The sequence below is a fragment of the Balaenoptera physalus genome (genome assembly GCF_965194825.1).
Source record: "Balaenoptera physalus genome assembly, chromosome: 6".
NCBI lineage: Eukaryota > Metazoa > Chordata > Mammalia > Artiodactyla > Balaenopteridae > Balaenoptera > Balaenoptera physalus.
In genome coordinates, this window is record NC_138885.1 from 100916106 (window position 1) to 100931780 (window position 15675).

At 38.7% G+C, this 15675-nt stretch overlaps 1 protein-coding gene across 4 annotated transcripts in view; it reads right to left on the reverse strand.

Moving 5' to 3' along the window:
* Positions 1-12572: 12572 nt before the first annotated feature.
* The window catches only part of LANCL1 (LanC like glutathione S-transferase 1), a 43713-nt gene continuing 40610 nt past the window's right edge, over positions 12573-15675 (reverse strand). For all 4 annotated transcript variants that reach the window (XM_082467231.1, XM_082467232.1, XM_082467233.1 and 1 more), the window contains one exon: positions 12573-15672. In XM_082467231.1, the coding sequence (XP_082323357.1) occupies positions 15596-15672 (77 nt within the window). In that variant the 3' untranslated portion in view covers positions 12573-15595. The remainder of the gene's footprint in view (positions 15673-15675) is intronic.

Here is a 15675-nt window from a genome sequence, read left to right on the forward strand (position 1 = left end):
CTTGAACCCACGTCCCGTGCATTGGCGGGCGGATTCTTAACCACTGTGCCACCAGGGATGTCCCTATTTTCTTTATATATATTTGAGGGCAATATATGAACTTACAAAGAGAAGCTGTTTCATGTCAGCACTGAATCAACTATAACTATAGAAGAAGGTTCCTAGTAACCCCAGAACAATGTCATTTGCAGTTTTTTGTGGTTTTGGGATTTTTCCTGCTATTAGGAATTCCAAGAGGTATCTACACAGGGAAGTAAAGGAGAGAGCTGAACCAATTATCTGAAGATACAAATACATATTTATGTGAACTATATAAAATTGTAGTTTTTTGTAGATCCAAACCAGTAGTTATCGTCAAAGTAATGTGATTCATCTGAATATTACTGCAATGGAGGAAAAACTGTGATTTGTGTAGTAACTCTCTTCAAAGATGAAATTAGGTATTATTCTTAAACTCTAACCTTATACTGTCTCTATAAACAGAGCCAGAGTCAATTTGCCCAAACTTTACATCCCAATCTTGAGAAACACCCTTTAACTCTAAAAATGCACCCAGTGTTCTCTCTCAAGAAGACTTCATAGTTTATTTTTGAAGGGTGATGATTTTAAGCATGTCAAAACAAAGAGATGGCCTCTGTCATGTTGCAGAACAGCTGCACAATTGGTTTGCTGGACCCTGGATGTCCCTCAGGATGAGTATGGCATGTGGTGCTTCTACTTAAGGAAGCTTCTCTCAGTGATAAGGCAGTATGGGCTTCGCCAGTGAGAAAGTGCCAGGCCTTAAAATGGGAGCAAGGGGACTTAGGGACTAAAATAAAACTAAACCAAACGGTGGAAACACGCTCAAATCCTTAATTTATCTGATTAGAGCCAACAGGCGCCACCGTGTAGAACATTTGCTCCCATCCCAAATGCCACTAAAGCAGCAGTGGAACTATTTCTAGGCTTGGCTCCAGATTGATGGGGGATGAACTAACAGTGGATTTGGTTTCAGCCTGGAGTCACTGTGAAATGGCGACAAACTGCAGTCACTGCAAAAGTCTGTGGGCATCGAGTGTTCCCTGGAACACACACCTGCCTGGAGGAGATTCCGCAGCCCCTAAGGAACATTCCTCTAACTCTAATCTCAACCCAACTCCAACTCCTACCCTATATTACTGTGCTTTATTCTCTTAATACAGCTGCATGGTTGCTTAGACTTTAGAGTTTTGCAAAGAGTTTGGTATACTAGGCTAGCTTAATATTTAATTGTCCTTTAAAGTTGCACTATGTTGTGTAAAGGGTCCAAAAAGGGGCAAAGCTATCTTTTACTATTCTGGGATAGTAGTTACCAGTAAGAGGAAAAAGTAGAAGACTTTGTTCTAGGGAATGTATAGAAATCCTGACAACCCTCCTCTGACCTTCAAAGTACTAAAATCAGTACTTTGTATACCTCCACCCCCAATCAATCTGCCACTAGCTGTGTGTCCTTGAATTGCTTAACCTCTTTGGGACTGACCGTTCACACATTTGCAAAAGGAAATGTTCAAAAATCTCTAAGGATTTTGAAAGTACTAACATGCTGTGAGTGTAAATGTAAAAGTACCTTTAAAGATGAAAGGTTTTGTATAGTGAATTGTTATTGTATAAAAATCTTTCCCAAATTAGTCCTTTCCAAGTCTGCTGTTAGGTGACTAATCAATATCATCAACTCCATTTTACAGAAGTGGGAGTCATTTTTCTAATAATTTAATTGAAATGTTTATTGAGCACCTGTGCTAGGTACAGAAGCTTATCCAGGTTTGTTGGAACTGGATCTTCTATGATTTGGGGGACCCACTTTACAAAAAGGCACTTATAAATACAAACTTAGGTGCAAAAGTGAATATTTATTTAGAGTGAGAAAAGAAATCATAACAAGTTACTGAAGCTTAGAGATTTAAGCCCATTTCTTCTGAGCTCTCTATAGGCAATTTACCAGAATTGCTTACGTAGAAATGCTTCTGAATGAAACCTGGCTTTCCCCCTGACCTAGATAGAACATTCAACAACTCCCAGCAACTCTTAGTGCTCCATGGGGCCTGTGCCATTGAGCAACTGTGACGTTTAATCCTCATGAAGCTTCAAAGTAAATCTGCCTCTAGTTCTTTAGGGAATCAAGAAACAAAGGGTAGAGTTCCCAGCCTCAAGATAATTGCAGTGGGTTGTAGCCATTAGACCTTCCAAGAAAAGAGCTATCTAGTGTTATTCACCTAACTGGATCAGTTCCACAGGTCAGCAAGAGGATTCAAATGATGGCAGTTATTTATTTTATTTAAAAATTTGATTTTGAAATAAATTTAGACTTACAGGAAGATTGTAAAAATAGTATGTAGAGCCCCCCATATAGTCTTCATCCACCTTCCCTTCATATTGAACCTTACAATATACAATTACTGACACCAGGAAATTAACACTCTTGCAATACTATTAACTAAAGTACAGACTTTCCTTAAAATTCACCTGTTTTTCACCAGATTTTCACCGCTAGTCTATTTCTGTTTTAGGATGAAGTTCAGGATCCCACACATTTCGTTGTCCTGTCCCTTTAGTCTCTTCCTATTTGTGACAGTCCCTCAGTCTCTCCTTTACTTTCATGACCTTGACACTTTTGAAGAGTACTGCTCAGGTATTTTGTAGAACGTTCTCAATTTGTGTTGTCTGATGTTTTCTCATAATAAGATTGAGGTTATATATATATTTTTGGCAATACTACAAAAGTGATGTGCTCCTGGGTCATCATCCAATACAGGCATACCTCATTTTATTGTGCTTTCGCTTTATTGCGATTTGCAGATATCGATTTTTTTACAAATTGAAGGTTTGTGGCAACCCAGCATCAAGCAAGTCTATTGGTGCCATTTTTCCAACAGCATTTGCTCACTTCTATTGGTAATCCTCACAGTATTTCACACTTTTAAGTTTTATTATTATCATTGTTATGGTGATCTGTGGTCAGTGAACTCTGATGTTACTACTATGACTTGCTGAAGGCTCAGATGGTGGTTAGCATTTTTCAGCAATAAAGTGTTTTTTAATTAAGGTATGTACATTGTTTTTTAGACACAATGCTACTGCACTTAATGGACTAGAGTATGGTGTAAACATAACTTTTATATGCACTGGAAAACCAAAAGAGTCGTGCGATTTGCTTTATTGTGATATTCGCCTTATTGCAGTCGCCTGGAACCAAACCCAGAATATCTCCGAGTTATACCTGTGCTATTATTTTCTTGCTAAACTGTTTCAGCATGTGGCCCTTAGGAGCTGCGGCTCCTGTGTCACGTCAACATTCCTCAACCTTTTTTCAAGCATTTCTTTGCTTCGTGGCACCAAAAGACGTTCCAGGCTCCTCTTGTATTTCCCCTCCCCCGACCCTGGAATCAGTCACTTCCACAAGAAGCCCAATATCAGGTTTTTTTGATTAGTATGTTCTTCTTTTTGTTCTTAAAGTCCCGGGTCTTGGATAGGCTGTTTCCTAAAGCAGCGCAAATATGTGCATTATCAATCACTGAGTGGGCCTATGTATTCCTTTTCTAAGCTGTAATTGTAGAAGAACCTGGAATGTGACTTCTGGCCACACTATCAAAAGCCAGGTGTGCTAGCCTCCACAGGGACTTCCTAACAAGACTCTTAAGGCAGTTACTAAAAAAAATAGGTCATCCTTTACATTTTCCTTCCCTCATCTCCCATGTCCAGCTGACTGCCACCCATCATTCTCACAAGTCCATCCCTTCTGCTCAACCTCACTGCTGCTTCTTGGGTCCTAGTCCTTCCCTGGGGCTTCCCTGGGAGACTCCTGATGGTCTTCCTGCCTCCAGCCTTTCCTTTCTACCACTCATCTTCCATGTGGAGCATAAAGCATCTTTCCATTGGCAAATCCAGCCTTTTCTTTCACTATGCTGAAGATAAAAGAAGATGGTTTTTCTGAAACTTTCATTGGTGATATGGCCCCCTAATATTGATGGCAGTGGTTTTCAAACTTTAGTGTAAATCAGGATCAGCTGGAGGGCTTGTTAAACTACAGATTGATAGGTTCCACCCCCTAGATTTCAGAGTTAGTCGGCCTGTGATGGGGTCCGAGAATGTGCACTTCCAACAGATTCCCAGGTGACGCTGGTGATGCCGGTTCAGATAACCACTGGCCGACAAGATGATATCCAAACTGCTTAACAAGAAACCCAAGACCCTTTCACAATTACATCCTTGGACTTAACCTCCCACCTTACCCTCTCCTTAAACGTGCCGCTCCTTTTCACATCTTTGCGTGGCCCCTGAAGATCCGAATCCCCCTGCCTGGTCTGCCCATGCCTCCTTGTCTTCCATAATTCTCCACATTTTGCGACAACTATCCTGGCTTCCCTTTCTGCAGTTGTCCTTATTCCTCCAGCCTCAGAAGGACTGTCTCTCTTCTGCAGTCTGATGGTACTTGATAATATTTACTGGGAGAATTACAACTTAGTGTTGGATTCGGTTGTTTACTCATTTGATTCTCCCAGTAGTTTATGAGTTCTCTAAAGGCAGGACAGTGCCAAAGTCAGCTTTTACTCTCTAGCACTCAGCTCTCACAGCATTAGCATAGACTAGGCACTGAATAAATGTTGTTGAATGAAACACGACCTTTTCAAGGATGGTGTTATGCTCTTTACAGTAAAGAAGGTGATAAAGAGTTTATAAGAACACTTCAAAATTTATTACTGCTACATTAACAGGTGAAAAGGGTATTGTAAATAAGAGAGTACCCTAAGATACAGAATTAGCTAAATGACTTAGGCACTCTGATCAGTTCTTTAAAACAGGTAATTAGAATCAGTCTAGGCTGGGCTACATGGCACGGAGTGAAACAGATTTGGCAGATTCTTCTGTGATCAGGACGGGTAATTTAGCCTTCATGTCTGCCCAGGCTGTTAATTAGCTAAGAAACTGCCAATCCCGCTTTGCATCCTGTTTTTGCTGTCAACACGTGCCAGTGAGCACCCCTTAGTCCTCTTAACTGCATCATAACCCACCTACTTAACTATAGAAACGGAGTTCTTAACCAGCCCTTGGTGGTCGTTAAACAGATCTGGTGGTCTAAAAACATGGATGGAAAACAATCACGTATTAATTTTCACTAAGTTCTAGCTGAAATTAAACATTTCCCTCAGTTGTTAATGTAGGCAACAAACACAGTTGTGTTTGCACTACCTGAGGCTTTATCATTGATAGAAATCACCCATATTTTTATATTACATGATAGCAGTTATTTCTATTCATCAGTGCTTTAATATTACATTAGTTTTTAGATGAATCACCAGATTTTGTTATTAGATGTCCTGATAAAGAAGCACATGTACTACATCACATTTAAAACTACTTTGTTATCTGTATTTCAATGTAGTTGATTTCCTTTGTAACCCTACATATCAAAATATTATTTACATATTTAAAACAAAAACCTTATGTATTTTATTTTATATATTTAAAATGTTATTCTGAGAAGGAATCCATAGCTTTCAACAGACTGTGAAAGGTGTCCATGACACCAGAAAGGTTAATGCCCCCGTTGTAGAAGGTAAGGTTAGGATTGAATTCTGTTGACATTTACTTTGCAGCATCAATTTGGTAGGAGAAGTTTTAAAAAGCAGCAAAAAAAATATTCAAGTACACTCTGGATGCTCACGTTTCCATTCAAGGACTTCATAAAAGAATAGAACGGTTAATGAGTTGTAGCGGAACGTTTTCTTCTATTAGTATGTACAAACTGCAAGTGAAACATTCTTTGATTTCTTGGGCCACATGCTCACAGTGCAGTAATAGTTAGATTAGTTTCTAATATGTCTCATCTCATTATAGACCTGTGTAATCGTCTCTTTCAATTTAAATTGAGCTTCAGGGAAGATTAAATGCTTAGGTATTTATTCCAGTTTGTATAAATTTTCTGGACCCATACAAATTAAACTTCTTCTGTCTAAATGACCCTAATCATTCTAATTTAACTAGATAGAGCTTATTTCCTTTTGACAGAGCTTGTCATGTTGAATCTTATCCATGGAGATGAACGGCATGCCAAATAGGTAATAAGTATTCCAGATGTTGCCTTGTCACTTTCCAGCAAAGTTATTAACAAAAGTCAGTTGCTTCCTGCCTTTCTTCATCCTCTAATATTGCTGAGAATATAAACTTCCTTTCTCCCCATTAAGATACGGTAATTTAAAAGTACAGTAACTGAGCTGCTGCAGAGGAAGTTGATTTTTATAAAATTACCTGTCTATTGTGCATGGTACATCAGGGACTCTTAGGGCAATTTGAGGCTTGGTGGGACTGTGGGTGGGAGAGAGTAAAGGGGGTTATGAAGAAAATTGTGACAGAGCTCTGAGTTTGACCGTGTGTGTGTGTGTGTGTGTGTGTGTGTGTGTGTCTGTGGGTGTCTGTGTGTATGCGTATTGCAGGGGACTGAGCATCAAGAAATCCATTTCATTTACTTTTGGCTGAGAATAAGCCAATAAAATAGGAAAGCTACCATAACATCCAGTGGATTAGAATGGACCTATCCTAGTTAAAGTGAGGCAGGATGCCTGAAGGACTCTTACTCCACCTTCTACCTAATAATACCTCTGCCCTATCCCTGTGGCAGCCCTGATAGACATCTAAGTAATGACCACCAAAGAAGTCCTTCCGTAGGATTTCATGTATCTGCCCTCAAGGCACTGAAAGGAAGGTGTGGTTGGAGTGCGGAGAGAAGAACACTGGAGGTTGGAAGGGGATAGGAGCCTGGAAAGAGAGTCAGAGGCCAAAAGATAGAAGGCCTGATTCCCATGCACAATGCTAGATAGAGATAGGCCTTCTACGGCTCACTAGAAAGATCTAACTTTCTTAGGTATAAACAAATTGGACATTCAGAGCTAAGAAAAGCCTAATAATACAAATGATAATTATAATAATTTTTCAGTGTGATGGCTTCATCAGTCTCTTTTGGGTTTGATGAATTTTAAGTGAATTTTCCTTCAATTAAAAAAAAATACAATACTTGCGGTTCCCTTTTACCTTGCCCTCTCTCCTTTTAAGTAAAGTCATGGAAAGACCTTTATATTTCTTAAAGTATAAGAGTATGGGTTAATATTACTCTCAAGAAAGAAGAGTGATCCAAATAACTAGTGAAGTGAAATAAAGTCTGATCTTCAGAGCCTCAGCCGGCATCATAACCACATTTATATAATCGTAAATATACAGCCTTGCACTTGCTTCATGTCTCACGATTTTGGCTCTGGTAAACAATAACTTAATGTCCAATTTAAACTGCTTTGAACTTCGAAGTGGAAGAAATTTACCATTAAGGCCATGTTTGTTTTAAAGTTAATACTTGCAGCATTTCCAAGATGCCTGAAATCCTGTGTGGATTTTTTGACGTAGATGCCATTTCCTCAAATGTCAACAACAAAAAAATGCTATTCTGGCTGCAAGTATTTTCTCCCTCCCATCATCTCCATTAATTTTTTAAGTTCATTAACAGTTGAAATTATTAAACTGAGCTCTACTGACATCTGCTGGACAAAATCTTGTTTTTCATTATATTATCAACTCATTAATACTCAGGTTTTACTAACTAGACTGTTACTATTAAATCAATCTAGCAAAGCTGTACTAAACAAAACAGAAAACAGAACTAAGTTAAACATAAGGTCATTAATCAGCATGTAATAAATCTAAGAAAAGGCTTCTAAGTCCATTTCTCCCGCTGGTCGAGCCATATTCAGTTTGGTAAACACGCACTTTCTGAGTGCCCTCTATGTGTCACCCTCTTTATATGCACAGTGGGTTCAGTACTTGGACAGGGCCCTTTGCAAGGAGTGGAGAGTCTGGTGGGGGAAGACATATATCTAAACAGGTTATTTCAGGAAGTATTCTATCCAGAGTGCTTCCTCTTTCAGCAGCAAGACCTATCTATTGTGCATGGTACATCAGGGGGTACCCATGGGGTACCCATTGTACCCATTAATGTGGGTACATGCACAATAGACCTATCTATTGTGGATGGTACATCAGGGGGTACCTATTGTTCCAAGAACATCTTTGTGGAGGGAATCAACCAGAGCAGTATCATTTTGCCCATTAGGTAATAACACAGTGCCTTGGGCCTAGGTATTTTTCATGGGCCTACAGATAGGTGTGTGTGTTCTAAAATACAAGAAAACAGAAAATTGAAACCACTAAATTTTAAATTAAATGTCTACAGAATATATAATGTTAACCTCATTATTTTTAAATGTAATTTTTCTCAAACTTGCCTGTGATCAGAATCACCTGGGGCTGTGAAAGCAGATTGCTTTCTATACCAGCATGTCTGACTTGGTTGGTCTTTGTTGGGTCCTGGAATTTGCATTTCTAACAAGTTCCAGGTAATGCTAATTAACATTGCTGGGCCAGAGACGGCACTTTGGAAACCAACAGTCTGAGAATAATTCACGTTTTTTGACTTGAGCACCCTGGTAGTTAGTAACATCATTAACTGAATTAGGAAACTCAGCAGAAGGGTCAACTTGAAGAAATGACAGGTAGAAAGATGATAAATTTGGCTTTTTCAAGGAAACGGAAGAAAAGACCATCAAAGCCAGACCTACAGAGGTTCTTTTAACATATTTCAATAATGTGTGAATGAAACTAATTTTTAACTGGGCAGGTGAGAACTGGTGAAAGATAAAACATGCTGTCCATTCACTGAAATAAGTGGTAGAAAATGCATTGGTTATGTGTGAATGAAACATTTTTAACTGGGCAGGTGAGAACTGGTGAAAGATAAAATAAAACATGCTGTCCATTCACTGAAATAAGTGGTAGAAAATGAATTGGTTATGTGAGTCATCTAATCTTGGATCAATTCCTAGTATAAAACATGCAGGGAATACGATTATGTGAACAAGAGTATCTGACCAGACTCACTTGTATAAGCCTTTCAGTTTAGGAGTTGAGAACTAATGGGTTTTTCCTATTTCTAATGATGTTTCTAAGCTTCCTGGTTGAGCCCTGTTCTTACGCACTGAAGTAGCCCTGTATAGATGACCTGTGCGGCACTATAGACCCACATCACTTTATGGAATTCTCATTTAGGAAACATGGCAAATGACAGATGATGGCAAGTAAGGGTAAATGACACCTCTGGTGTACATTTACTACTCAGAACATGCTAAGAAAAAAAATTGGAGAAAGAAATGGGATTGATCTGCTTTTGTATTCAAACACCTTTAACAATTGGCTGGCTAATCATGGCTCCTTCTAAATTCTAAACAAGGGCAGAAGGGTCTAATTTTCCTCATACAAGCATTGATTCCAGATGACTCAAATTAATTATTTAGTCTAGATTATCTTCCACATGATTCTCATATTACCAGAAGCTTATGACTCTTCGGATTGAAAGATTCCAAATCCTTGGCAATTTTTCCATTAAAATTATAAACACATATTTGTTCCAAGTCCATTTCTTTCACTTGCTACAGTCACCATCACAGAAAATTGACCACCTCAAGACTGTACTCTTTGCCTTGACATTATCTGGAATTGTGTCACATCAGAAATCAGACTCCAGTCATTCCAGCTCTTTCATGCTCTTGCTACTAGTGCATGTGCCCTTTGATCACAAACATCAATCAATTCTCTCGACTCATCATCCAACTCCTGACTTTCCTTCCTTCTTCTCTACTGAGTCGGGATTCCATGATGCACTGTCTAGTCCCGTGGTATCAAAGGCTCTATGGCCAGCAGCATGGGCATCGTCTGGGAGCTTGTTAGAAATGCAGACTCCTAGGCCCCATCACACTGGCATTTTAGAATCATTTTAACAAGATTCCCAATGATTTGTATGCATAGATGGTGGTGAAGCCCTGACCTCAATGTTTCTTTAAACAAGTTTACAGTGACTCTCACACACTATCTTTCCCCCTTTGATTACTCACTAAAAGCCATCCTGATGAGGTTCCGTATCTCATTGAAATCCCTTGTTTATATTTATCTCCCGATTTCAACAGTCTTTTGTTTGAGTCTTTTGTTGAAAGCATGCATCACCTTATCTTCCTAATCCTAGCTAAATGATGTACCTATCATATTCTAGCAGTACAATTAACATTGTTTGGATTAAAGTTCTTCAAGTTAATTGCTACGTAGGTCATGAACCATTTACTAAGGTGCTATCGCAGATGGATGAACTCTCTCTTCAAAAATACCTGCATTTTTACAGGATTCCTAAAGGAAGTGGATTTAACCTAAATCATTAACTAACCTAATGCTGGGAGTTTTTGAGAAGTCATTCAACTAAGCGCAAGTAATTTTGGGGGCAAGTGACTTTTTGTTCTCAGATTTCCCTCCACCTTGCTCATCACCAAGGTGGTCCACATGAAAGAACTCTTGAGTGCTTCTGCACTGAGTGGCTTTTAAGTGTCTTCTCTCTGAAGGAGTACTGAACTCCAGTATCTGCAAATGCAGCCAGAAAACATGGGTCACAGGAGAGACTTGGATGTACTTGACATTTGTGGAACAAGGGAAAGACTAGCTGGGGAGTTAACTGGGGAGTTAACAGGAATATTAGAAAACATTTCCTTGTAATTGCTTGTCTCTTCACCTGTCTTCTTCACCAGGCTCTGAGCTGTCAGAGTGGGGATATGTATCTTAGGCACACAGAATCCCCTGCCAGGTGTCTCGCATGCAACATACACGTTCATTGAATTTGGGGGATAAAATGGTTTTAAAGCATTGCTCATGGCATTATTAAATAAAATGGCATGTCTGCAGCATATAAACAGTGCCAGCAGTTCGGATTATAATACCAGCAAGGGGGTGATGTTAATTCCTGAATGCCAGATCCTCAGAGAACAATCAATTTTAACCATCAACTTTCACCGTGAGCCGTATCAGGGTTTTTCCGGTTACAAATACCTTTCTTAATATCCCAGCTCCATTAGAGAAGAGAAATTAGGTAACTGTGACACTACTTTATAAACTGATTTATCAAGAGTCCTGCCTTTCCCTGCATAATGACTAAGTGCCTCACAGAACGTTAGCTGCAGGTTTAATGACACCATGGTTGTAATTTGCATGTGGATGAAAAGTTAACATAATGTAGAAATGTGAAATTAAACTGGTTGGCTATGAGCAGCAGTCCTGCTAACATCCATTCATCTATCCTCATTACTTCACCTCTTGGCTTATTGTGTTTGCTGCTTTCTTCCATTACTCACAAAACTGTCAAGTAAGTCCCAGAGGATGCACTAGCACACGGCTTCTAGAAAATAGTGTTTGAAAAGCTTACATAATGGGACCAATGAAGCCAACATGCCCTCCACTGTAAAAAAAGCCCAGTGTTCTCTTGCCTTGTTAATTGACCCTCAGCTTCAGAAGTAAGAGGGCAAATTTGAATGGGAAACAGAATGAGAAAGCAAATTATCAGGGGACTGACTTGTAGATGTTTCTCACTTTAAATGATGCTTCTAAGAGTAGAGAATACATGAGGCTTTATAATGACACTGAATCCACAGTGGGAACTGTCTTGGGAAAGAAGAAATGACACAACAATTATCATTCTATTCAGAGAGTATGAGAAGCAGGGAGGCAAAGGCCTTTTCTAATGCAAAGTTTAGGAAAAAATAAACTACTATAGGTAAGTTGCAGGAGATGAATTACTTCTTCAAGTTTTGTTTGTTTGCTCATGAGGTTACAACTGTGGTGCAACTTAAAGTGCTTGTCATTATTTTTCTTCTGGTAGGAAGATGAGCCAGGGAATGGTAAACCTGAGAACAGAGCTAGCTGTCCTTACCAACTGAAATGTAATCTTGTGCAGAGTTAGGGGGAATGCTCCAAGCATCACTTTGGAGTTTCTGGGTGGCCTCTGCAAAGCCCTGTCCTCTCCACACCCCCTTGCCCACATCTAAAGATGTGATGCCATCATCAATACCTTTACTCAAAGGAGCAAAATAAAAATAACTGTGCATTTATCCTCAGTACTATGAGTCATTCAGACAATAGACAAGGGGAATGAAAGGCATTTTAATCATACGTACCAGGGGACAAAATGTAATATGGGGATGGAAACAAGTATTTTATCATTTGGCAAATTTTGGTGTGCTAAGTGACACTAAATAGCTGTGTCATGAAAAGAAGTAGTACAGTCATGCCAGGTGATTCAGCAGAACTCCCTTCCAACATCTGCACATACACTTTATAATTATGCCCCATTTAATCTCCCCCTCTAGTCAAAGTTCCTTTGAGAACTGGTCAGCAGGGAAATCAATTTCTAGAATGATACCTTTAGTTACTAACTTCAGAATGGATTCTCATATGTATGAGATGGTTGATATACTGCTCTGCTTGAAGCCTAGTAGATTCTTCATAATTCTATAATGATCAGATTTTTAAATATTTTCCTCTCATAAATTTTTACCTTCATGAAGTACTTCAAATCTTGTTTGACCCAACAATGAAGAAAAAGTCAGGGACAAACCCCAGGGAATGAGTGCATAAAGAAAAAGCCATTGAAGAAATATATTTCTTAAGTTTAAACCAAAGCAAACAAGAAGCACATGACAATATAGAGTCCTAATAAAATTTTATTGGGAACCAGTTAAGTCAAATCCTTTACGGAACACAGAAATACATACAATTCCAGCCCTTTCCAGTAAATGGCAATATAACATCGGCGTAGGATCCCTGAATATCACACTTTGTTTTGTACCTGTAGGAGAGAAACAGTTCTTCTACAGCTTAACAATACAGAAGTGGGGTGCTTGACCTATTTAGGGGGAGCAGCAGTGAAGTCAGAATTGAGTATGGATAACAAAGGATTATAGATGAGTTCAAGCAGCCAAAGGAGTAGATGAATTAATGCTTACTCTTCACGTTTTGTATTTCAAACTCAGTCAAGAGAAGGCAGGGCATTATAAGATCAGACAGCAATTAACCTGAGGACTCATGAGCAAAGTATACCTCTCAATTAAGTTATGCAGGGAGGTTGTAATAAGAGAGAAAATGGCCGCTTTTACCTAAAACTCTACCTACCGTGAAGGCTTTTGATGCCAAATAATTGGAAGTGACATCAAAGATGAAAAGAGGGTCAAATGACTGTAAGGATTAAAGACTGACTTCTTGATGGACCAATAGGATTGATGTAAATAACTGATCGTGATGTTCATAGAAACACACGACAGGATAAATGAATACTGCTTGACAAGGTTTTAAGGTTTCACTAGCTAGTCTTTACATGGAGATAAAAGATCCTACTGAGTTTTCTGGGAAGCAGTTTTGCGCAGTTTTTCGTTTTGTTTTCTAACAAAAAGAAAAATATCTGAGGGAAAAATGATGTAACAGAAATAGAACTGAAATGATGCCTCTTCCTTTCAAAACTAAGAAACTAGTGTAAAAAGTTTCAGTTTCTACCATGGTGTTAGGGTATTCGTCTGAGTTTTATAGCCTTTGCCTGAGTTTAAAATCCTATCAAACTTTCTGAGCTCTTAAACATAAATAAAACAAACAATGGAACAAATATAAAATCCTGCCAGTTTAATAACTTAAGAAGCCAAAGAAAAAAATGAAAACTGAATTGTGTTTGCACTGATAAATTTGTTAAGGGATGGCAGTAGCTAAACAGCAATCCAAATAGGAATAAGAATCTTATTCAAAATGTTCTTCTCCCGGCCTTGATGTCTTCCTGGGGTTAAATCAATTAAGCTGCTTGGTGAAGCACTGTGATCAGTCTCCTCCGGTTAAGAGAAAGTGTTTTGTTCTTCTTCCCTTGGTTAGTAACTATAGTAGCTAAAAGCGCAGGTACAGTATAGTAAGACATTTAACTAAATCAAACGGGGTCTATTCTTTCAAGCTGGACACCCATCCAAAGGCAGATCAGCTTTACTGTGGATGCTGACACTGTTCGTGTGACACGTTCACGACAAAGGCACGGCTTGCACACAGCTTGCCAGCAACACTTCAACATCTGAGAGGCACAAGGTTGTCCCCAGCTAGCATGAGTCACAGAGGAATAAGCTAATCCTGGGAATTGAGCCGTGGGCTGTGTTTTAGATTCTACTGTCAGTAGCCTTTAAAGGGTCAGGCAATTTCCAATAATATTAGCTATTTTGGTGCTAAATGGAAAATAATAGGGGATTGCTATCCACAGGAACCAACATATACTCAGTGGGGATTTGGTTCAGAGTTCCAATAAAAATAGCATGTTCTTGTGACCGAGAGAGCCGTGAAATAGGCACATTTAAAATTCTTAGAGCCTGTTTTCTTAAAAGCTGCAAAATGTTTCAAAATCAGTCAAAATGCATAGAAAAGACAAAACAAGCCTGGGAAAGTCAGCAATGGAAGGAGGAGGAATGGGAGCTGATGAGACAAAACAATTTGTATAGAATTTGAAGCACCGGGGATTCTTCACCTACCATATCAGTACCCGATCCTGAGGGCTCAGAAATGGATGAGTGTTAACGCCTAGGCTATGCAAAGAGACAAAAGCCATTTGTTCTAAGAATAATCACTGGATAATACCTTCTCAGGAACCAGCATTTCTATGGAAAGCTTAGTGATTTTGCAATATAGCACCCCTCCCCCCTTTTTTAACAAGTAGAATGCTCTACTATTTAGTGAAAAGATCAACATCTAGATAGATAGGAAGGAAAATATCTTATGGCTTGTACCAAGCAGCCAACACTTTATAAAGCATAGTCATCGCAAAATAAGTAAAACACAAATCAAAATTTAGAAGGTCAGTCAGAAAGGGTGGACTCAAATCCTAGGTCATAATATATTTACACACAGAAATCTCATTTCCTGATCTTACACTAATTCCAAAGAAGAAACAAATATACATAAGTAGTTCCAAAACATACTAGCTTATTAGGAGAAAACAAACTTTTTGTTAGCTTATCTTGAAATAACCTTCAAATCAGAATTTTCATATAACGACCATCACATTTCAGAAGTTTTCGATAAAGATGTTGGATTATAGAGCCTGGATGCTCTACTAACAAAAAGAGGCAAATTTGAAAGCATGTTTATCTCTAGTTTAAATAAGCACTGTGAATTTGAAAAAGGGTGTTTAGGTCCCTAGCCCAGTTGGCAACTCTTTCAATTTTTGTCCTGGAAGCATATAGTTATATTTTTGTCCCCTTTCATAATCAACCACTTAGAGAAAAGCAAAGTCATAAAACTGTCATAAAAAAAATACTAAAGAGAAGAGGTGGAGGTCAATATCCAGCGATAAGCGTGTATTTATCTACATTTAGTTTTTTTTAAACATTTTTAGAACTGTAACAGATGGTTATATTCATAAGCTTGAGTAAGAATACGACTGCCTCCAAGTTCTGAAATATAAGCATATATGCCCTCAAAATACTGTACATATCACCTATCCTCCCTTTAGGATAAGCTGAAGTTAATTAAGATTTCCCTGGATATTTTAAAATAAAAGTAAATAATAAAAAGGAACTGAATTAAAGACATAGTCTGAAAAAAAAAATCAACTAAATCCAGTACACAGTTTGACTCTATTGTTGCTTTAGCCCAGGAATGATACACAGAAAGGCTCATGCAGTGAGTTGCACTGGGGGGGACTCTCCTCTTACAGTTCAAATGCAGGGAACCTGGCTTTCGTGGGCACTAGGAGGTCAGCCAAGAAATAAATTGTTCCAGCCATTCCTG